Genomic DNA, 23,678 nt, shown 5'->3' on the forward strand with positions numbered 1-23,678 from the left:
CGTCACGCCCTGAGTGAGAGACTCCGCCGGGTCCACGTGCCCTTCCACGTGGTGGCGCCCATAGTTAACATCTCGAAATCATCGGCAATGCGCGATCAGCCCTCAACTAAATTGACCATTTAAATCAAAACTGAAAATTGCAGAAAATGATTGGCGGTTAACAAATCCTGGCAAAACGGTAACCATTCATAACCTAGCTGCTTTGACGAACACAGCATATATTGCTTAATTTACTCCTAAAACATCACAGCAGCTTTTAAAGCAACATGTATTTGGCAAGTGTCTCGTCTTAAGACGATTCTGCTGTTTCAAACTTCACATCAGAAAAATCAAAACACTGTGAAAGATACACAAGTAGACCTGAAGGAATCCTGACACCTGAAGATGTTTGGCCTTTTCCAAAAGCAGAACCAAGAAGAAAAATTGGAGGAAGAAAGAAAAAGAAGTAATCAATACTTAATGGAAAAAAAAAACAGAGTTGAAGAGGAAACAATGAAAAGGTTATAAAAGAAGTCAAAATTAGGCATGAAGAAAAAGTAATTAGAGAAAAAAAATCAAAACTAGAAAACACAGTCCTGCAAGAAAATGTTTCAATGACGAATCTTGTGATAGTGAACGTAGGGAAATTCTTTTGCAAGACGAGTCTGATTGTAAAGATATACCTATAGATCAAATTTTGATTTCCACATCAGAGTTTGAAGAAAATGTATATTTGGAAAATAATGATACAGTAATTCAAATAAATGATTTTGTGCTAGTTTCTTTTGCAGGAAAGAAGTACAAAGTCCTATTTGTAGGGCAAGTAGAAGACCAAGAAGAAAACAATTACAAAGTGCAAAGGAATGAAGACTCGTAGAAATTTTATTTCCCCGAAAAAGATGATATTACATTGTTGACAGAAGTGACATTATGATGAAACTCCCGCAGCCAACCATGTGTGGAGGAACATCTCGAGCCATTTCTTCTATGGCATTTGCTGTAAACTTACCTTCAGTTAACAAGAAAATAATGTAAACCATAAATGTTATTCTTTAAGTGAATAAGATGATTTAACCATATCTATTTATTTATATATTTTTTTGTTGCATTTGTATATTGTTATACATATATTAGCTTATTTGACTTATTCCAATAAATGTTTTATTGATTTGAAAGTAAAAACAAATATTATTTATTTGTTGAAAGGTACCCCACCACCTGTTGAAATGTGCCCCATGGTAGGGGTACAATTCAACAAAGGTAAGCGGTTCATAAAATATAAAATATAACCTCATAGTTGAGATTAGAATCTGCTATTAAAAATTAACAAGATGCTCAACATACTATTAAAACTAATGATGTTAATTATCAAGATAAAAAATAAAATGTTTAATTTAAAAAAAAATATACAATAAAAATTGTTGAAATGTGCCCCCCTCTCCCCTAATATTGAAATCAAAGATGATAAAATTTTAATTAACTACATCCAAAAGATTAAGTCAGGATATAAGTAATTATAACATACAAAACAAGCAACAAATTATGTGTTAAGATCCTTATTTCTATTTGTTAATGTACCTACTGTTTTATTTTTTGTGAGATTAAAAAAAAAGCTATTTTGGGCTATTTTTGCTATTTATTTTTTGAAATTGTATTTGTGATTCAAGACTTAATGTGCTGTGAAACTTTATTGTAGGGACAGAGATAGCAGTAATTGCAGTTAGAAAATTTATGAAGCTGAAGTCTATTTTTACTAAGTTTTAGTTGTTAATAAATTTTTCACAATAAAATGGTAGTATCTTAAGGACTTTTCATAAGTTTCTGCCAGAGATCTGATGCTTTAAAAATGAAATTAAATAAATGTATCTTTTCTGAATCTTGAAATTTCTATTTGATCTGGGCATGTTGCCAGTGCTTTATGTAATAATGCAAGAGAGAGAAGTTTGCATTATAGATGATGCAAATAGTCAGACACTAAACTTCAAAATTTCACATTATCCAAAGCAAGCACTAGTAAGTTTATTAGCGGTAATTCAAATGAAATGTTTCTAGTTTTTTGTACTGGTTTAAACATCTAAAAATTTACTTGCCTATTTTTTTCAGAATTGCATGTATCTGTTAGGGTAGTACAGTTATGCACAATATGTTCCTTTTAAGGTGTATAAAGTTTGTTTTGTTTGAATTCAGTTTTCATTTGTTGTATTTAAACATTTTTTCCCGTGCAATTTAAGGCGTTTGGGGTTAAGGTTTTCTGTTGAGATAATGTCATCTACCAAGGGCATATCATCTTTCTATTTGTTTTCTGGATAGAGAGTTCAACTATTTACAATGAAAATAGCAGTCGTTTAATTATACTTCTTTGGAGCAGAAAAGTTTCAATCACTCTACACTCATTGTTGTAGTTTCCCTTCCTTTTTCCTATAAATTTACTCTTTGTAATCTTATTTTGCTAAGAATGAAAAACGTAGGCTCAAAATGCTATTCCTTGTAATGTACGCAATAAACTTCTAATTTTTTTATAGGTTTTCTTGATTAACAGAATTAACAGCTTTTGACAAATCCTAGAAGATGTAAAATATCTCCACACAGTTATCTAATGATTCTAAAATATGTCTAGTGAGTTGTTGCATTTATGTCAGGGTTAAAAAAAACAGGTTTCTTTAAACTAAACTGTTTTTTTTAACTAGGGTTTTTTTTAGGTTGAAACCAGTTTTTTTTATTATGTTGGTTATTTTGTTTCTCAGCATGTTCAATGAAAGCCATACAACATCCCGCTTTCTGCCACTCGTGTTGAACCAGAACAGTTGTAACATCGAAGAACTGAAGTCCAGTAAATCTGCACATCTGACTGGGACTTAACCACAGAAAGGGTATTTCCCCACATGAGGAGGATTCTCCATAGAATGGGTGTTTCTTACAGAATGGAGATTAGCAATATAGTCGGGGGTTTCCAAATAATAGGAATAAAATATTTTATATTTTTAATTTAGGAGGAATATTTAGCTGGGTATAATTTACAACTTATTCAGATAATTTAAATGATAAGATCTTGAGCAGAATATAATTTTTTGTTCCTGTAAATCACAAGAAGTATTAATGAGCAAACTTTTTTTGTTATTAAGATATTCTATTTAAAAATACATTATTTAAAAAAAAAGGGGGGGGGGGGGGGGGTTATCTGTAAAGTCGGTTTACAGACGATAATTTTACGTGATAACGTCATAAGGAAACATTGATGAAAAATTGCATACTTTTTAATTTTCAAATATTATTTACAGTTTTTGCAAATTTAATTTAAATAATTTGTTCAAATATAATCACGAACAATTAGTTAAAAAGCCCGGCTTAACCTGTTATATTATAGAAGATTTTCTTGCACAGTAGTTGGCCGGTTCTTGCACGCTCGGCTCAGGCGGAACGTGACAATTTTTCGTGCGTGCAGCCGGCGTTCATCAATTTATAATACATTTTCACATCAAAAAAATGATAAAAATGTGATGGTTTAAACCATTGTGGTTTCAATCAGCCAACCCTGGTTGATGTAATTGTGTACTTTTTTTTTGTAAAATTACATGTAACTAATGTAGATTTTTCATGTTGCATATTTTTACAGAAACTTAAAATAACTCTGATCATATATATATATATATTTATATATATAGGTCATAAATTTTAAAGCAATTTGTTTTTTTTCCTAGGATAAGTTAATTCTAAGTGTGTAGGGGAGGGTCCAGGTTAGGGGAGGACCTAAGTGTGTCTCAGGCCGAAGCCTATACACTCTACCATGCGGGTTTTGAACCATGCAGGACAAGGGCGCGTGCAATTGTGTGCGTGTTGGGGTTTACTGGCCAGCCATGGCTGCAATTGGCGCCATGACTGACGCCCCATTGGTCGCGTAGCTTAAAAGCTAGCTAAGTGTGACCCAGGTAAAACCTGCATAGACACAGGGAAAACCCTGGGCCGGGTCATGCGGGGATCAATTATCATGCATTAAGCAAGCAGGTAACTACTGGACAAGAGGGAAGAAGGGTCCAGGTAAGAAGAGTTGGAAGGGCTGAAAAATCAACCATGCTGGAGTTGGGTGCTTGGGCCTTGCGGCCCGCATTTAAAGTTTGGGAACTCCTGGGTTATTAACCAGGGGCGCAAGCGCCCCCAGGGGCGGGCGACTTCACTCGTCAGCCCAGCCACAGCTGCCCAGGCAGCCACAGTTAAAACAGAAGTGGGCAGACGAGCCAGTAAACCGGCTCGAACTGCGGGCGCACGGAGCGAAAGGCAGCCTGACGTTGCGCCATATTCATCTTCCTTCTTCAGGTCAACAGCAGTACTTTTCAAGCCAGGGTGGGGGGAGGGAACCAACCTCGCCACCCAAAATCCCCGAGACGGTTGAAGGTCGCGCCGCTCGAGGCTACTGCTGCCACAGCTACAGCAGCCCCAGCTGAAGGTTCATGATGTCTTCCTTCAGAGTTCCGATGCATTTCAATTCCGTTGCGCGCGCAGCAGTTCACAGCTCCGCAAGTTCCAGCCCGCAATTCGTCTACACTTCGCATCCAGGGCACATCGAGCTCCCCTGCGGTGCCTTCGCCGACGAAGCTGCTTCCTGCCACGCGCCGAGCTGCATTCAGGCTACCTTTCACCCCGATAGCCGTGATAACGACTCCACAGGCCGGCCAGTGGTCCGCGGACTGCTATTGGTTATTCACAGCCACCCCAGCGAGATTGCAACTCTCGAGCTGGGCTCCCGTATCCGCCGCGGCCACAAATCCCCCGCGAACTGCCAGCCTTCGGTTACCCAATAGGGCGCAGGGAACTCCCAGCCAACAGCCCGCGAGAGAGATGCGCACGCCCCGAGAGACGACCACCGACGTCAAATTTTAAAGCTTGGGATATGAGTTTATTTCCATCCATAGAGTGGACAAAAATGATGCGGCACTTCTGTATCAAAAAAAAAAATTTGTGCTTGTCATCTGTGCTTGTGCTTGTCATGACTACTCAGCTATCTTGCGCGCTGTCCGTAATCAAGATATTGTCTCCTAATGACACTCCGCGACTTTGGACGCGTCACGAGGCCGTGTGAGGCCGGCCGCAGAAACTGCTGTGTCATGGAGCATCTATACTTGCTGTGTCATCTCTCTCTCTCTCTCTCTCTCTCTCTGCTGCCCCGCGCAGCTTCAAATACGGTCGGTTTGACGTGAGTGTCAGGCTGTTTATTGCTGCTCTCCCTGCGGACCTGGTCGACGTTGCTGAGTGTGAGTTCTTGTTGCAGCTCAGACTGTCAGTCGGGAATGTGTTGAAGCCATGGCCGCCACATTCGATTACGATCCCTGGACACTGGATCTCGTTTGTGGGGGGGGGGGGGGGGGGGAGAGAGATTTTACAATCACGTGCTACATTGTAATTGCATGGTTGTTTCTTACCTGCACTCTTTTTAGAATGTTATTTAACCTGAAAATACCGTGTATAATAATGGTAGCTATTTTATAAGTCCAAACTAAGATTTATTTATAAAATATTCAATGTGTTTTTTTTTCTAGTTTGTAAAAAATTATAATAGTTAAACATTTAAAAATAAACGGGACTGGTCCCGGGCCCTAGACCCAGGGGTCCACACAGCCCCACCCTTGGGGGGCCATGGTTGAAGCCTCTCTTTGCCCAGTTCTGATCGCATGTATACGTTACCTACATTTCAGCTTGAGTCGGTGTTGGGAGCTTTTAGAGGACTGGGTCTGGTTGTTGTGCAGAAACCTGATTTTAACTGCGGCACTGGTAAAACTTTTTTTTTTTTTTTTAGTTTAGCAGAAGAATATTAGTGCTTTGTTTCAGCATGGTTTTTTTTATAATAACGGACAAACATGTTTTTTCTTGGTAGGGAGTAACAGCAATAGTCGCCTTCATCTTCTGCAAACATAAACTGTTGGTGGCAGTAGAAATGTAGAAAATAATGTATGATTTTTGTGAACACGTACTGAGTTCAAATATTTATAGATTTTTTTTTTTAATTTTAAATCTAGACTAAATGGTTTCAATTGTTCTTTATCATATTTGTGCACAGTATAACTCGTTGAGACACCACCTGGGCACACGTACGGTGTGCAGAGATTCAGTAAAAAACCACGCAATTTGAAAACTGCTGAAGATATCCGAGTGGTGTCTGTTAACGAATGAGGGCGGATGAGTATTTGTTTCCATGTTTAGTTTTTTAAACCTTAATTTTACGTGAATACGTCTTTAAAATTGCTTCCATAGTGGGAGGCAATCCAAAAAACGAATGATAACAAAAACGGGGGATACAGTTTGGTGTTGCAGCTACATATCTATCATCTCCATCCAAAATTTAATTACACCACTGGATAGCTAAAGGATTAAAGAATTCGTTACGCTAAGTGAGGACTGCGACGCATCGCGCGCGGTGGAGGGGGGAAGCGCCGCCATTTTGAGGTCATTTTTCTGTGTTTCGAGATTTCTATTTAGTGTAACTTTTGACTCTGAGAAGCTGCGAAGTTCGTTTGAGTTTCATTCGTCAGTTCTCGTCAAAATCTATCGATTGCATATATAAAACATTAGTGTAAAATAGTTACAGTGAATATATATGGTGTTAAAATTAAAAATTAAAAAAATATGTCGTCCAATACGCGACTTATTAGTGTTCAAACATGATTATAACTTACACAAAATAGCGTATTTTATATTTTGAACAGAAAATATTACATGTTACGGACACGTATTCACGTACAACACACGGCCGTGACTATGACACAGCCACGCCCCTTTACCCCTTTATTGCCTTATCAGCTTATCACCTCACTAACACAAATACACCCCTGATTAGGCGGGCCCAGCAAGTGTTATCTTAAACTACGCCGTGTTTTAGCTTATTATCTAAGATTTGGATGTCGATTTCGACAGTTGCTACATGGAAGTTTCAAGACAGTGTTTTCAGGTGGTGTAGCAATGCATAGCAGGAATAGCCTTAAGACCCGCCTAAAACAGTCCGGACCTGTGGGCGGTTTTTGTGTCCTTATCCGAATGTGAATGATGTCACATTGGCGCACGGAAAACTGACCTGTCCACATTTGCGATATCCGATGTCCGAATCCGCTGATTCTAAAGTAATCACTGGAGCACGGTAAAATATTGTTACAAGCTATGCGGGGAGAACTGGGTTCGCAAGGGGATTACCCAATTACGTTTTATTACAGTTTTATTAATTACTAATATTTACATTACTAATAAATAATTGTTCTTAAAAATGTTCGATCACCTATCACTGGCACTTAAAAAAGGTTTATTCGCAAGTCACTCAATGTCTGTCAAGTTCCGCAGTTCGCACCCCTCGCTGGAGCTGGGCTCAACAGTGGTTCGCCCCTCACCTCGCGCCTGTCCACACACACAGTCTCGCGCCACTCAGTCGCACTCTCTCGCTCCCGTCGCTCCGCGTCGCGCCACTCTCGAGGGGGTCTCTCACCCTCTTCGCCGATGTCGCACTTCCCCTTCACTCGCGGATCTCTCCGAACTCTCGTAACTCGCTTGGAACTAGTCGCGCAACTTGGCGTCGCTGCTTATATACTTGCGGCGCCCTTCTCGAACCGACAAGAGCAGCTGTGACGGGTCGCGTCATCCCGGGCCGACCCGACGCCCGAAACATCGAGAAAGGCAGCTCCCATTAGCGCCACTCCGCGCGGCGGCCCGCGGAATTCCCCAAGGCCGCTCAGCGATACATAACAGAGCCGAGGAAGGACGATGCATGGGGAGCGGAGGGGGAGAGGGTGGGAGCGACGACCCTTGTAATCCGGCCAGGCGCGCGTGGTCAGTGGATGGACACATGATGCCAGTGGTCATGCAGGGCTGCCAGCCAGCCCCAAACCTGGCACACATTGTAGTCCTGTCTGCATTCGTAACAATATAAAGGGGTGAAGTAGATGTTTTAAGATTGTTTTTGTTTATTATTTTCATGCATTTTAAATGAATTTGCTGCGTAGATTTTAATAGTAATATAACTTGTAGTAGTAAAGTTCAGTAATATTTAGTTATTCATTAAGGCAAAGTAAATGCTAATAAAATAATTTTAATTACTGTGCCAAAAAAATTGATGTGTTCAGCCTTTAAAAAGTGCCAGTCGCAAACGGACAGCAGTAATCAATATTCCGTCTTGGTCTTCTTGGCTTCCTGTTCCTATTACATTGTTCGTTATTTTCAGTTTACCTTTTAGAACAGGAACCGGAACAACAAATATCACAAGTGTTCTTCTGTGCTACGAAAGGATTCAGATTGGGACATAAAATTCAAGTTGACCAATGTATTCGGACTATCGCCCACACCACGCATGGCATCAGATGGCCACGTGGGCCAATCAGCGATCTGTGTTCGTCAGACACAATTTAAGACATTGCTACTGTAGGCGGGTCGCATGGCAGAACTTATCAGAGTTTCAGAAAATTGTGTATTACATTCTGTTCCTTCTGTATATTTATCTGTTTTTTTTTTTAATACTAATACAAGGGAATTTTTTTTTTTTTCACAGTAAGTGTGTATGATCAGCCATGGTGAAAGCTAGACGTTTCATTTTCGCCAAACACTTTGTCGGTGAGCCGAAGGAGGATGATTTCAGGTTGGCTGAAGAAGAATTACGACCTCTTAAAGATGGCGGTGAGTCAAACTGCCCGTAAAATTTCAACAGCTTGCAAAAATCTGGTAGTGTAGGTGTTTGGAATACATATGTAGTTTATGCATGTTCAAAGAACTATTACCAAGCTCACAAACATACATACAAAAATTTGCCTACAATATGTAAGGTCAGTAGTAGTTGAAGACTGTAGCAGTATAGTCAGTAAAACATTGATTCAAAATAAAAACATCAGAGTTCCCACTATTCCAAATCACTGTCTGTCAACGGTGGCTATCTCATTCTAACTCTGTTTCTTTCCTAGTGTTTCTAAAAAGTGACCTTCAGTGTAGTGATGCGACGAGTCGATGTTTTAAAGAATCGAGTTCACTCGAGTACTTCAATGAAAGAATCGAGTATTACGCCGAGTCAATGTACTCGAGTACTAAACCATCAAAATAGGGATAATTTTATAGAATAAGAAGCGATGGCGAGAGTTCCGATTTTTTTGAATAGTTCCAGACCGTTCCAGTTCCGAAAACTTTCCATTTGGCTAATATTTTAAATTATAAAAATTAGAATATGAAATGTAAATGAGATGGAACGTAGAAAATTATCCTCGAGGACGTAAAATGTTTCTGGCTCGAACACACAACCCCCACCACCGATGAAACATTGTCAGCCGGTTCGGTTACGTACGTCCTGCAGGCTGTGCTTGCTCTCCATCATTTTCTTTGTCTCGCTATCTATCTCTCTTTATCTCTCTCGGTCACGAACACCCAGACCTGCGTAATTTAAAAGTTCTTTTTTATTTCGATCTTCGATGTGTCATTTACTAACTGCACAGTGCAGAACAACAAGCAGACATATCTCGTTCGCTCGCTAGTTATTTAGGAAATCCATGAACTGTATTACACGCAGGATACAGCGCGAAACAGTTCACACTTACATAGTTTGTTTTTGTTTTCATTCTTTCTCGTGACAAACGTAGATAAATGTCCATGTTAATAAGGAAATGTGTTGTTTGTAGGCGTGCGGATAGTTTAAATTATGTCTGCCAACATTTTGAAATTAGGAAGTACGAAATTGTATTACCTGTATTACAATAATATAATAATACTTCAATTCATAAAATTACACCAAAACTTCAGTTATCGTTATATACATGTTATAAAAAGCACAAAAAACTAATTTCATTAAAAAATTTTAAGTGATAGCTGTCTGCTGAATTAGCTTGTTTTTTGTTGTTTTTTTTTGTTTGTTTTGTTTTTACTCTGTTCATTGCTTCATTCTCAGTCGAGTCGTTTCGAGATTCGTGGGATGAAAGAGGTTTGAAATTACAATTTTTTAATATTTTAATTGTAGGCAGAATACTTTAGGAAAATCAAATGTTCGACAAAGTCGTCGAATTGCATTAGTGCCAAATAATTATTAAACATTTAAAAATCCAGCCAATGTTAATAATAATAATAATAATTTTCTAAACATAAAATTACATCAATGAGTTTATATAGGGGCCTACATGGTATTGTAGTTTTGTCAACTAATTCAGTTACTAAAATTTTATCACAGCCGGCTTACATAATTAGATTGTCGTAAATACAAATATAGTTATTTTTGTACTAGGACTATTGTTGGCAGACGTACTGAAAAGTACGGAAAACGGAAACAATTGCATGTGCGAAAATTCGTTTGACAGTTCACTAATCCTTTTTACACGACAGTAAAATATCGGATAATTATATTTTTTTCCATTAATCTAATTTCATGTTTTACACTGTCACAAAAATTGCTTGGTTGTATTCTAAGTATAATAATTTATATATAACATATATAATTATATATGTATATATATTTATCTGTGATACTGCTTTTATTATGTTAATAATATATACACTTTGTTTGGAAATTATAGATAGTGTCTCAATGAGGATGAGTGCGCAGTTGCTGCTGACCGGGTGAAACCTTCGTCGTTACTCATAATCAAGTACTCGGATCGTCGAGTACCTGTATCCTGCAGTCCCAGATAATGCGCCAGTCTGGGTGCGCAGTAGCTAGGCAACTACTCCGCGTGTACTCTTGGATCGAGTACTTGCAGAATCGAGTCCGCTGCCATCGCTATCCGAGTCACTCGAGTACTATAAAGAATCGAGTCTTCCACCGAGTCTACTCGACTCGTCGCATCACTACTTCAGTGTAGAGATGGATTGAAGATGATTTGTTTTGTGTGTAACAATCTGCAATTAGGATCAACAAAAACATAAGCACTGAAGTTAATCAGATCTTTAGATAGGCGTTTTACTGATATATTAGTTTGGATAACCCACGCCATCTGAAGTAAAGCTAATGGTGTACCTATAACTTGTCATTTAATAGTTGTTCATTTAGTTCAACAACTTAATGAAGTGGGCACTTAACAGTAGTAAAAAAAATGTAAAACCTCTTAAAAAAATACATTTGTTCCGAAGCAAAAGGTTTCCATATTAGCTATTAACTATTAAACTAAAATTAACCTATCTCTTTCAGGGTGGAATTTATTTTTCCAACTATGTACTCTTATTCCAACTGTCAGATGTGTTTGAAGCATGTTGAATTTGGAAACAATAAATAATTGTGGCATCCTGATTTCTCTATGTATAGGAAATTTTCCTTTCTCAAGCAGAGGATTGTTTAAGATATTTTCAAGTATTTTTTTTTGAGTCTCTCTTAGCTACTAAATGATATCATATACGTAGGAGCTATACCCCAGTTTCAAACCAACTGGGATGAACTTATTGCTAGATGTGTTTGGAGCACACCTGGCACTGCCTTGGACAGCAATGACATCTGCTTCCTCAGTGCACGGAAACGTAACAAATGGCAGCCGATGAGATTGAATTTCATGATTACAAAAAAATTGTTTGATTATGTAATGTGAGCTCCAAGATGGAATTACACTTATAATAAAAATAAACCAAAAAGTAATGACAAAAAAAAATTCTTGTTTATGAAACAAAATTTTACATTTGTAAAACTTAAACAAAAATGGCTACCACCACGTGTTGATTTCTGCTTCTATTGGTTGCACGGAGTAAATGCAAACAGAAGAGCTCAGCGTTGCGAGTTTATCTGTACAGTAGGGGCCAAAATCTGTTGAATTCCCATTTGCGAGAAAAAGGGGTTGGGGGGGGGGGGGGGGGGGTTGTGCATTAAGTTTATTATTGCAGGGTCACAGTTATGATCTTGCAAGTGCAAGCAGAACTAATCTGAGGGGCTTCGTAACCCCAGAGGGTGGCTGGCCCCCGGGATACACCCCCATGCTGGTCCATGTCGTTGTAGTCTGCATGCTCGAGTGAACTATCATCACGCACACATTTTCATTTACACCGCGTACGAGTGTACGTGTTTCCTGCAATGGTTACCTTTACTGATTATCATCTCAGTATACATGTAATTGTAAACGAGTTATCCCAAGACACCAGTACAGTGTCGAAGTATATTTCACCAACTATTCATGAAAATTGAGGTCAACTATCAAATAAAACTAGTATTGTAGAATCGAGGTTATCTGAACTTGTATAGTTTTCCCAAGCTTCTATGTTTCCAAACCAAAAATCTTATCCGTTGTGACAATGAACTTTCATGTTTTAAACTGACATCATTTTATACAAATATTGTTCTACATACTGAAATATAAGTTTAACAAGGTTATAGATACTAGCATCCCTATTATTGTGTTTGATAGTGAATTCTTATAATCATTGAACAACCTTTTAACATAATCAATAATAAAACCGTTGTGTAGAATGAAGTTCCTGCCGAGTGTTTTGGGAAACGAGGGAACGCTGAGATCGGGATAGCCGGGGCCTCTGCCGTGTAACTTAAATAATTACCATTGCGCTATGTCGCTCTGTTGTACTGGGCGCACGTCTGCTGTTTGATTTAAGCAGTGGGGTCTGTTACAAGCCTGTGTTGTTAATGGTTGCAGAGATACTGGTCGAAGCAGTCTGGCTGAGCGTCGACCCCTACATGAGGTGAGCAACACAGGCTTTTCTTTTGTTTGTTTTTGACGTGACGTCAGATAAATAGATGAACGCCGGCTGCACGAACGAAAAAGTGTCCCGTTACGCACTTTTTTCCGTTATCCTCTTTTTTCCGTTACGCTGTGTCCCATTACGCTCATTGTACGCTTGCGCCGCATCTATCTCTCTTCCACTCGATTGGAACAACCATACATTTGACTTTAACTCTCCCATTCGTTTCCTACTTTTCCTATCACCGTCCTATCCTTAACAGAATAACACAGATTGGAAGAAGTTAAATAGCAAACATGTATAAAAGTTATAGTTAAAATAATCTCTTCGTTAAAGTAATAAACATATTTGAATTAATGAGTGCAAATAAGTAAATTTATCAATTAAATTGTAGATTTCATTTCACTCCTTTGTATCCATACAACATAGTGATAATTCAATAAAAATGATTCAGTTTTATTCATAAAAGTATGCAATAATTTCATCAATGTTTTGTTATGACGTCATGTTAAACTATTGTCCGTAAACCGACTTTACAGACAACTAATTATTTGTGATGATTTCTGCTGCATACCCCTTGTAATGAAAAGATTTTATTCATACACTGTTCAAGCTTAGATGTAGCCTTTTGAACACACAGACTTTGGCAGCTAAATATTCTTATTGAACTAACGAATATATTATTGATACATGATTAGCTGGTGAGGTGCTGAATGATACTGCATTGGTTTTGTTTTGTACACCATTTTTTATGAGCACCTATTAAAAACATTAAACATTATCTGCACTAATTTTCCCCCCGTGATGCATCATGTCAGCATCAAGATGCAAATAGTTGTGTGATTTATTTTTGTATGTGGTTTCTTCAGTGATTCTTCACTGACAGTATGAACATCTTTTTTTTTCCAGGGCATATACAGTAAAACGTCCTGTTGGAACAACTATGTTCGGGTCTCAGGTTGCAAGGTATGGCATCAGATAATATTTGTTTACCGTAAAAAATGTTTTTGTTGTAATATGGTCATAATGGGTGCTAGGTTTTATGCTGTCAAGTCAAATTTCAATTTTTTTTGCCACTGTCAAAATATTATTTTTATACGCAAATGTAAATGTTGAACTGAGGTGTTTAATGAAACAAATTGAGATAAATAAATAAACCAAGCTGTAAGTCAAAGCCACTTATAACACTATTATTTAATTACAACTTTCTGCAATTATTTATAGTGCCGTGTGTTCTAGTCTTCTCTTAGTCATTAATTATTAGTTATTAGTTGTTCATCTGGCTTGTATGCACAGTTTCGCTATGTTTTGGGTATCTGCTGGTTGTTTTGTAAAAGTCACGAACTGAAGAAAAGGAGTGAAAGTCATGAATATGCTCTATTTATTGGTATTAAAGTTCCTAAAATGTGTTGTTCATGATTTAAATTTCTAAATCAACTTAAAGTAGTGAACTTTTCAAGCAGCCAAGCAATGTTCCATAATTTAGCAGTTTGTACTACACATGGTGTTTTCGGACATGTACAGATAAGAAAATAGTTGTTATGCCAACAGAGATAGTGTAATATCAGTGCCAAAAAGGCATAGACTAGTCAAGATATATTTAACTGATATTTAAGTATGTAATCACACCAGGTGTCATTGCTCCACTTACTGTGATGCCAGCTCTGGTAGTGTCGTTGGCTCAGTTTTTATGTATTTCCTCAGAATCGTGGACAGTCGGAGCAAGGCCTACCCCGTGGGGAAGCTGGTGGTGGGGCACTGGGGCTGGCTGGATAAGTCCATCGTTGATGTGGAGAAGCAGGACTTTACGGGCTTGCCCAAACCGTACATCATTCCGGACTTCCAAGGCCACCCAGAGTCCCTCGCGCTGGGGATCCTAGGCATGCCAGGGTGAGCAGCACACCAGGGTGAGCAGCACGCCAGTGTGAGTGGCATGCCAAGGTGAGTGGCACACTGGGGTGAGTGGCATGCCAGGGACAGTGTGAGTGATACAACAGGGTGAGCGGCACGCCAGTGTGAATGGCATGACAGGGTGAGCGGCACACCGGGGTGAGTTGCATGCCAGGGCCAGGGTGTGCGGCATGCCAGGATGAGTGGCACACCCGGATCAAAGGGTGAGCGGCACACCAGTGTGAGTCACACCAGAGCCATGGTGAGCAGCATGCCAGGGTGAGTGACACCAGGGCCAGGGTGAGTTGCATGCCATGGTGAGTGACACATCAGGGCCAGAGTGAGTGGCATGCCAGGGTTAGTGTCACACTAGGGCCAGGGTGAGTGTCACACCTGGGCCAGGGTGAGCGGCACACCGGGGTTCAGCAACATGCCAGGGTGATCGGCATGCTGCAGTCTCCAGGCCTGGTCCCCACTGACTGCAACTTGCAGGGGTTTGGTGGAGACCGGAAAAAAAATCAGGTAACTCAAATACACTTACGTTTGTGCGGCTTTGGGGGCTCATGCAGTTCGAGTGGCGAGATCACTCGCCTCCCAACAAGGCAATCTACATTCGATTCCTGGCCTGAACATAAAACCATGAAATCTTGTCACTACTTACAAAGTTATAAGAGTTTTTTTCAGTACGTGGAGCGAATCACTCATGACAGCATGCTCGGCCAGTGTTTGATCGGTTGGACTGTGTGTGGTGGCAGGCGAGGGTTCCCTCACAACCCCTGTCTGCCCCCAGGAACACGGCGTACTTCGGCTTTCTGGAGATCTGCCGGCCGCGGGCGGGGGAGGTGGTGGTGGTGACCGGCGCGGCGGGGGCTGTGGGCAGCGTGGTCGGCCAGATCGCCAAGATCAAAGGTAACTGTCGCCCGCTGGCGCCTGTGACGCTGTGTACTCTCACAACACTGCTCTTGTTACAGCCCGCCAGTAAGGGATCGTCCATTAATCACGTGAGGCTCGAAAGGGGGGGGGGGGGGAAATCACGAAATATCACAAGGGGGGAGGGGGGTGTAGAGAGATATCACGTGTATTTATTTTTTCGCACGTTTTCTACTAAACCGAAATGTGACACGTGACCTTGACTCGCCGTAGCCAGGCAACAATATCCCCGCCCGCCGCAACACGAACCACCCGGCTCGGCTTGCCAGTCGCCAGTAAGACTGTGATTTTGGCGCCGAATACATGCGTAAATCACATATAAGCCTTTCTTTTATTATTTTTATGCCAGTGAGAATAAACCTACAACCATAATGTGTGTCTGTACATGTTTATCACTGTGCTTAATTGTGCAGAATTAAATTAGATTATACCTACAGTAGAGTCTCGTTAATCCGGACCCCGCTAGTCCGGACGTCCGGTTAATCCGGACAAATCTAAAAAAAAAAAAATGATGAAAAAGAATGTTGTGACAAAAGAAAATAAGAAAATACATTTCTAAGAGAAAGTCCTCTTGCCCTCAGTTGCCTGGAGTCTTACCACTAGTTTTCTGCTCATCGTCTGTTTTCCAAGAAGTGACTCACTCTATATCTGCGAGTTGTTTTATTTTGTTCCCTTCAGTCGATGGTTACTCGTGCTGGTGATAGGTGCCCGTGACAGTTATTTTTATTCAGTGCGAGTGGTGTATTGAGTGCACTTATTAAGAGCAACGTAATGGCTACTAAACGTAAGAAAGTGACTGTAACAATGGAGCAAAAACACCAAGTCTTATTTCGTATTGATGCGGGTGAATCATTAACTAGAATCGCGCAAGATTTAGGACCGGAAAAACAAACTGTTTCTAATTGGGAAAAAAAATCGGAAAGAAATTAAAGATTTTTGTGCCAAAATGGTGAGTAAGGACAGTCTGGGTAAAAGAAGCACGTTAAAAAAAATGAAACTTTAGACGAGGCTTTGTACATTTGGTTTTGCCAACAACGTGAACAAGGCGTTCCGCTGTCGGGCATAACATTACAAGCGTTCGCGCTCAAACTCAACGAAAAATTAAATGCAAATTAATTTTAAATTTAATGTATTGTGTTATTTATAAGTTACATATATGTACTTAGTTTTTTAAGTACTTTATAATAAAACACAGTTGATTTTTAAGCATAAAGATTTTTTCTTTAGCCTATAACACTTGTTTTTGATACATTTTAAAGTTGATTACGGTTAATCCGGACTTTCGGTGATCCGGACAGGGTCCGGTCCGGACAAGTCCGGATTAGCGAGACTCTACTGTATATTTAAAGATAATATTCTGAAATTTTTAAAAATATTTTGTACCAAAATAAATACACGTTATTTATTGGGGGGGGGGGGGGGGGGGGGGGGGGGCTGGTTTAGTCTAAAACCTCACCACAAATCGCTAGGGGGGAGTGGGGGTTAATAATTTGCTAAAAAAACATCACGTGATTAATGGACGACCCCTAAGTTCGGTACTTTATGTCGAAACTGAACTGTTGACAAACATCAAATACACCCTCCCCTCCAAGTAACACCCGAACACAGAATGCCAATCAAATAAGTATTTTCCACAAGAGTGTATGTTAATCAGAATATTTAGTTTTCCAATCAGGTAAGTGTACTTGCTGACAGTTGTTTTAATCACGACTCTATGCATGTTAAAATCAATTCACAGTACTAATATATGTCAAAATATATTTCAAGTGTATTTAAATAAATGTCGAGTAACATTGTGACACTAAATAAAACTAAAATATAATTTTTAAAAATTCTCGGACCGCATTGTTTGCATATGTCACGGTACATCCGTTGTTTACCGAGTTGAAACAGGTTTTGTGGCGTCGTGCCCTACTGTTTGTTTTGTTTGTGGTGATTTCGTGCTAACTGAAATTTACAGATGTGCTATTCAAGACTTGGAAAATAAAATATGACATCACGCTAATTAATTTGTGCTAAGTGAGGGATTGGTGTGTGTGGACTATCACATTTTTAACGTATCCCATGTATTTTTATAGCTGGGTTTTTTTTTTTTTTTTCAGGTTGTAAAGTGATAGGCTTCGCGGGAAGCGACGAGAAGGTGAAGTGGCTGACATCCGAACTGGGTTTTGATAACGCGTTCAACTACAAGACTGAAGACATCGCAGGCGTCCTGAAGACTGCTGCACCGAACGGCGTTGACTGTTACTTCGACAACGTGAGTGTGCGACGAGTCACAGTCGGCCCGGCTAAGACGACGACTGTTTCTTGCACATAAAGAAAACACTTGTAAAACATCTATCCATAGAATGTTGCAGGTAGTAGGTTTGTAATGTCCGTTAGTTTACTTGAAACTGTTCCCGGTAAATTTCAGATAAGAGTTGAAATGAATTTGGGCAATTTATTCTTTTCGTGTCGAAACTACAAGTCGTTTACACGATTCTATGCTGTACAAGAAATGGGACACACAAATTTGAAACTCGCTCTTCGGAATTACAATAGCCCGTCGCCGTCCGCCTGTCATTCGTTTGTTCGTCAGCCGCCGAGCCCATCATAATATATTCCCTTATACATGTTGCCATCTGTTGAGAAAACTTAATATTTGGAGAAAATTTATCTTGTATTTTGTATAATTAGATTAGTTGGACAATCATGTAAGTTATGCACTTATACCTTATTAAAATCAAAATTTTTCACACTTATATTTATTTCGCGATTTCAGAGTTACCATGCGTAATTAATAACACTTCAGTGCGCCAGACAATTTTTATTTCAAAACTAGGATACATTATTAAATTCAACACTGAATAATTTGATGAAAATCGTATCACTCCGAGCTGTAAATCACTTGTTAGTTCTGCTTCTGTAATTGCCTTAGGTTGGAGGAAAAATCAGCAGCATCATAATCAACCACATGAACGAGTTTGGAAGGATTTCTGTCTGCGGCTCCATTTCCTCGTACAATGCAGATGTTTCGAAGATGCCTGAAGGTAACGTGGCTCAAGATTTAACAGGACTGCGTGTTCGTAGCTCGGTGTTGATGTGCATGCTATTTTCGTTATGAATGGAAAAATCTAGGTGGGCTGTGTCAGGACCTGTCTGTTTGTTTTTAACGGGAATACGTCTATGAATTGAGAGGTTTATAAGAAAGAAAGTAGTTTCACTCAACTGCATGATTTCAATATCACCGTGTTTCCTTTCAGCATAGGTCGAGCAATGTATTTTTGGAATCGTTATGAGCTACTCTTTCCTCTTATCATTTTCCTGTGTAAATTTATCATATGCCTCACCATCACAAATTTTAACACTAATAATTTTTTGCAAATCCATCACAGAATTATTACAGAATATTTAATTATCAATGTAAACATATGTTATTAAATACCGTGTTTTATCACAGAATCGTCGCATGCGCGTAATCGTCGCAACCATATTTTTGGCTGTCAAAATTGGGATAAAAAAACTTCTCGCGTAAAAGTCGCATGATGTTTTTGGTCCCGCTAGTAGATGCCGAACGCTTTGTGTAGGTATCTTTTCCATATAAAACGATGTATTTTAAAGTATAAATCTAATATTTATTCGTTCATTACCACTTACTTAATAAATTAACGGAAAAATACGACTTTGTTTGGCGTGTAAATTTTCTTACAAAGACGTTTTTAAAAGTTATTTCCTTTATCTGATCGTCTGCGGCGCCGCGTTGTAGGTATAATCTAAAATTTAATTTCGGTCATTACCACTTATTTATTTAATTAACGGAAATACAAAGTTGTCTGAAACATGTAAATGTTCTTTTAAAGACGTTTTTAAACGGTATTTCCTTTATTTGATTGTCTGCGTTACCGCGGCGTACCGCTTATAAAAATGTAGCCAGCGCATCATTCATGTTTGGTTATGTTGCTTCCCGTATAGAGCGCGCGCACGTAGTCGAATATCGATATCTCGTCGATTGGATCCAACTCGCGCGCTATCTGTCAGGTGCCGAGTTAACTACATTTGATAGCCCGCATTCTTTCATGGCAAGTGTGTACACTACGACACGTTAGTTCACGCGTTCGCGTTAGAGTTTTGGTTTTTCTATTTAAAGTTGAAGAAAGGTTTTTGTTTAAGGAATTATTAATATAGATTGTTTGGCGTGCTCTTGTATACTCCGCCTTTTTTTTAAATAAACGTACTTTCCATGAACGGGATTTTTTTTTATGAATAACTTTACTTAACAAAATTTTTTTTTCCGCACAATGTTCGCACCCCTACTTTTCAAACTTGATTTCAGAATAAAATCTGCGACGATTAAGCGAGAAAACACGGTAGTTCAAAATGACTTTCATTACATAATGATTGCTTATCGCATATTGTGTTTGCTACACACTCTCTAAAAAGACTTGAGAGCCCGAATGTTGCAGCAGTTACTCAACGCAACAGTTAGTGTATGCGTAAACGCCAGCCTCACATGTGCATCTGTACACCCAACTCAACTATAGTGTGTGCTGTTTGTATTTTATAATTATAACATTTCAAAATCTTCCCTATTTTTTGTGATGATTAACTTTTCATCTGTCATCATGATATATAAGACGTAATCATGTTAAAAAGAGGCAGACACTCCCATAGAGTTTCCATCCTTGCCATCTTGCTAAGCTTAAGTGATGAGGTGTTAATACGAGCATACTTCACGCATAATTTTTTGTCTCTGTAAATATTAGGAACTGTACATTAACTATTATGGTTTGTAGAGTAAATTAATATATGGGTATGCACTGACTTATGAAACAAGAGTTACGGAAACCACGTTGGGCGTATTTCGCTTCCTCTTGTGGTGCCCTAGTCACACACTTGATTTAATAATTATTCATTGTACAATTTTATTGAAGCACTTTTTCTCCTAAGCAGTAAAGCCCATTCTATCGAACCCAACAAGCTAGGCCCTTTTGTAACCATATTTTCTCGTTTTTTTTCTGGTCAGTAAGTACGTAGTTTCTTTTGCACTTCTGTAATATCATTACAACCGGGCCACCTGTACGGTGCGTGTAGTTTGCGATGTTGCCGTGCCTGCCAGCAGCAGTGTCAGGTTGGCGCTTGGTTGCAGCCACGATCCTGCAGCCAGCCTTCGCCTCCAAGCAGCTGAAGATGGAAGGGTTCCTGGTGACGCGCTGGTCGGATCGGTGGATGGAAGGCATCAACCAGCTGCTCAAGTGGATCGTAGAGGTGGGCGTGAGCAGAGCTTCACGAGACACGGAGCCATTCCATATCAGAGTTGCTGACTATTTCCGAAAACCACTTAAGGATACGCCGAGGGCAGACGAGTAGTTCTGCTCGGGTTCGAAATCATTTCATGAATCTTGATTTTTTTTACCACCTCTCCAATGACCTAGCCGTCATGTTGGAACCAGCTGTCTGGCCAAACGTTTTTTGCATCCCCAGTTAACATTGCTTGTGCAGTATTGCCCCGGAAATTAACAGGAAAATAGTACCTTGATATAAATTCGGAATTTGTTTTTAAACTGTAATTTATAGAAAAGTGAAAAATGGTTGAAACGCGTGTTTTCAGAATAGGTAATATTTAGGCATGTAACATGTGGTATAGATTTTTGAAAGCACTCGAGTGATTCGCATTATGATTATACCTTTAACTTAATTTCTCCGCCATGTAATGTTATGGTTACCACTCAGATCTCACAGTTGCCCTGTGCTCAATAAGAAGACTCTGCTAGTTCACAGCATTGCACTCAGAGGCGATACTGGGCTAGAAGCACCGGCGAGCGTCGCACTTATCACCCCGCCTCATTAATACAGAGACACCCCTGACTAGGCGGGGCCCTTAACCAATCAGACGTTCGGGACCATGCTCGTACTGGATTATCGAACAATGCAGTTTTAATGAGCGTACCCAGGGCCGGATTTACTGCCTGTGGGCCCCTAGGCTGAGCCTGTGGTGCGGGCCCTCTCTAAGGGGAAGGGAGGGGGGTATATTGAGTATCTCCTTCCAGTGAAACAGTGGGTGCCTCTAGCCTGGGTCTGTGTGGGTAGTTTATTTTAATTGACCTACAGAACTCATAGTTTTGATCAATTTTCTATTTTGTAAAAAATTAATTTATTATTAAACTAGACAATTTAACCAAACAGTATTTAGAGGTTAAGGAATTAAGTGACACCAAAACCAATGAAAATCATCGAAAATTATTTATGCAGAAGAGTTTAGTTCGGCGCAATTAATCCACACAAAACAAGTGGACACTCTGTTGATGCATTTTTTAAGAATATAAGAAGATCCACATCGCAGTATAATTTTTTTTTCGTGTCGTGTGGTACGGGCCCCCATTTGTGGTGCGGGCCCTTAGGCTACAGCCTAGATAGCCTGCGCGTAAATACGGCCCTGAGCGTACCACATATAAGAGGGTCTGAAGCACATCTTAAAACTTGGTGTGCAGCATGGCACAAGTTCTATCAATGTCCAAAGGTTGGTTAACCTGTGGTAATATGTTGTTGCGAAAAGTTGTAGATATGTGACTGGAGAAAAAAAAATAAGAATTGTTTTCCATTGATGGTGGTGGTGTTGCAATAAATATTTTATTTGAAAGGTGAGAATTGATTGCGTCTGCTTTTTCATACATTTCCCCATTTATTTCATTTATAATCTTTATTACATAGCATATAGTTAAGTTATTCAGGGCGAAATGTTAATGGAACTTCACTGCAGTAAAAAAAAAAAAAAAAATTCTGGTCGGTAGCCTCTTATGACACTTTTCCTTGAGTCATGGTAAACATGTCATCATTCTCAGCTTATCCATTAATAAAATCTTTATTGCCTGATATCTTACGAGATTCGTATTTACATAAGTATGATACTTAGTACTACTTTTCTTACAAAAATAGAGTGCTGAGAAAAAAATATCTGGGAGACGTACAGAAAACATTAAAAGAAAATTTAAAATTTTCTATGATTGTGTTCAAAATAAACATTTTTGTGCAATTTTGGTGCGATGCACACGGTACAATATTCCTTACAATATTGTATGCTAGGAGTTGTACTGGCTCTTCTACTAGTTTCTTCACGCAAATTCAAACTGGATACTAGTAGCTGTACGAGCTGGGCTACTGGTTTTGCGTAATAGACTGCGTCCTATTTTTGTTGCTTGGTGTTTTCCAATATTAAGGAGTGGCCAATCAGAACTAACGAAAACAGCATGAGGAGTTGTTTACACTTTTAAGCGCGCATGTCGTGATAAACATGGACGGAAAGAAATGGAATAGCTTGTAGCCTACACAGTACGGAAACCAGTAAGCATTCTAGTAAGCAAACTAGTAGAAAATATTGTACCGTGTGCGGTGGGCTTTAGTTGAGACTTCAGCTTACTTGGGGGGAGGTGTTCCTATGTTGGTACCGCGTGGGGACGCCGCAGATCGCTCCGACTGCTGTCCTGGTTGTTGCAGGGCAAGCTGAAGTACCACGAAACTGTGACGGAGGGTTTCCAGAACATGCCCAAGGCCCTCATCAAGATGCTGCGAGGGCAGAACGTCGGCAAGGCGGTGGTGAGAGCGTGAGAGGAACACGACCAGCGACGGTACTCAGTCTGTGCCCTCAGTCCTGCTGTTCAGTCGCGATCGCGCTAGATGGGAAGTTGGGTGTGGTAAATGATAATAATACTATAGACCACTATTTTTTATATATATAATTATTGTTGTCAATATTTAACATTTTTGTAAGTGTTAGCTAATAAATTTTTTCACACTAAAAATATGTCTCAATGCAATTCAATTTTTTTTTCTTCAGATTCCAACCCCAGCCAAGTATTATATGTCATGTAACATATTTATGTCTTTGTCAAGTATGATTTTTTTTTTTTTTTTTTTTCATATTTATTCTGATTCCAATTGTACATGCACTTCAGACAATATAATTTCTACTTTTAAAATCTTAAGTAACTGCCTCATGCAACACAAACACTTATTTGGTTAAAATAATTTTTATGGTACTTGTAAACACAACTTTTGTGCAACCTTGATTATTATAATGTATGACTCACATTAGGCACAACTCACGAAAAACACCTTATCTTTGTACCGACTGAAAATAATTTCCACGCCATTTTAAAGTATTGTACATCAGTGATTTTTGACTTTAGCTTGTTCTCCATGTGCTCATGTTTAAATCTGTGATGTATATTCTTGAGATTTTTGTTTGACTACCAGCATAAAATTGCAATGACATATAACTACAAAATTGTTTA

At 39.3% G+C, this 23,678-nt stretch overlaps 1 protein-coding gene across 4 annotated transcripts; it reads left to right on the forward strand.

Moving 5' to 3' along the window:
• Window positions 1-464: 464 nt before the first annotated feature.
• LOC134538188 (prostaglandin reductase 1-like) lies at window positions 465-23,186 on the forward strand. Of its 4 annotated transcripts, none has more exons than XM_063379252.1 (10): window positions 465-1,239; window positions 8,498-8,622; window positions 12,546-12,591; window positions 13,501-13,557; window positions 14,296-14,481; window positions 15,272-15,390; window positions 17,514-17,668; window positions 18,329-18,440; window positions 20,537-20,655; window positions 22,882-23,186. In XM_063379252.1, the coding sequence occupies exons 2-10, from the start codon at window positions 8,517-8,519 to the stop codon at window positions 22,990-22,992; spliced, it is 1,011 nt and encodes a 336-aa protein (XP_063235322.1). In that variant the 5' UTR covers window positions 465-1,239; window positions 8,498-8,516; the 3' UTR covers window positions 22,993-23,186. The 4 variants fall into 4 exon arrangements, with proteins under 4 accessions (XP_063235322.1, XP_063235323.1, XP_063235326.1 ...); XM_063379253.1 differs by having other exon boundaries at window positions 465-1,010; XM_063379256.1 differs by lacking the exon at window positions 465-1,239 and adding an exon at window positions 1,624-1,992.
• The last annotated feature ends 492 nt before the right edge of the window (window positions 23,187-23,678 follow it).

Source organism: Bacillus rossius, chromosome 13, assembly GCF_032445375.1.
Source record: "Bacillus rossius redtenbacheri isolate Brsri chromosome 13, Brsri_v3, whole genome shotgun sequence".
Taxonomy (NCBI): Eukaryota; Metazoa; Arthropoda; class Insecta; order Phasmatodea; family Bacillidae; genus Bacillus; species Bacillus rossius.

What these genes read in the sequence shown, in the direction of transcription:
- LOC134538188 (XM_063379252.1), top strand. Translation starts at nt 8,517, where the DNA reads ATGGTGAAAGCTAGACGTTTCATTTTCGCCAAACACTTTGTCGGTGAG. An exon ending in CCAGATCGCCAAGATCAAAG is followed by an intron (nt 15,391 to 17,513) that starts GTAACTGTCGCC and finishes TTTTTTTTTCAG; the next exon opens with GTTGTAAAGTGATAGGCTTC. An exon ending in TTGACTGTTACTTCGACAAC is followed by an intron (nt 17,669 to 18,328) that starts GTGAGTGTGCGA and finishes TAATTGCCTTAG; the next exon opens with GTTGGAGGAAAAATCAGCAG.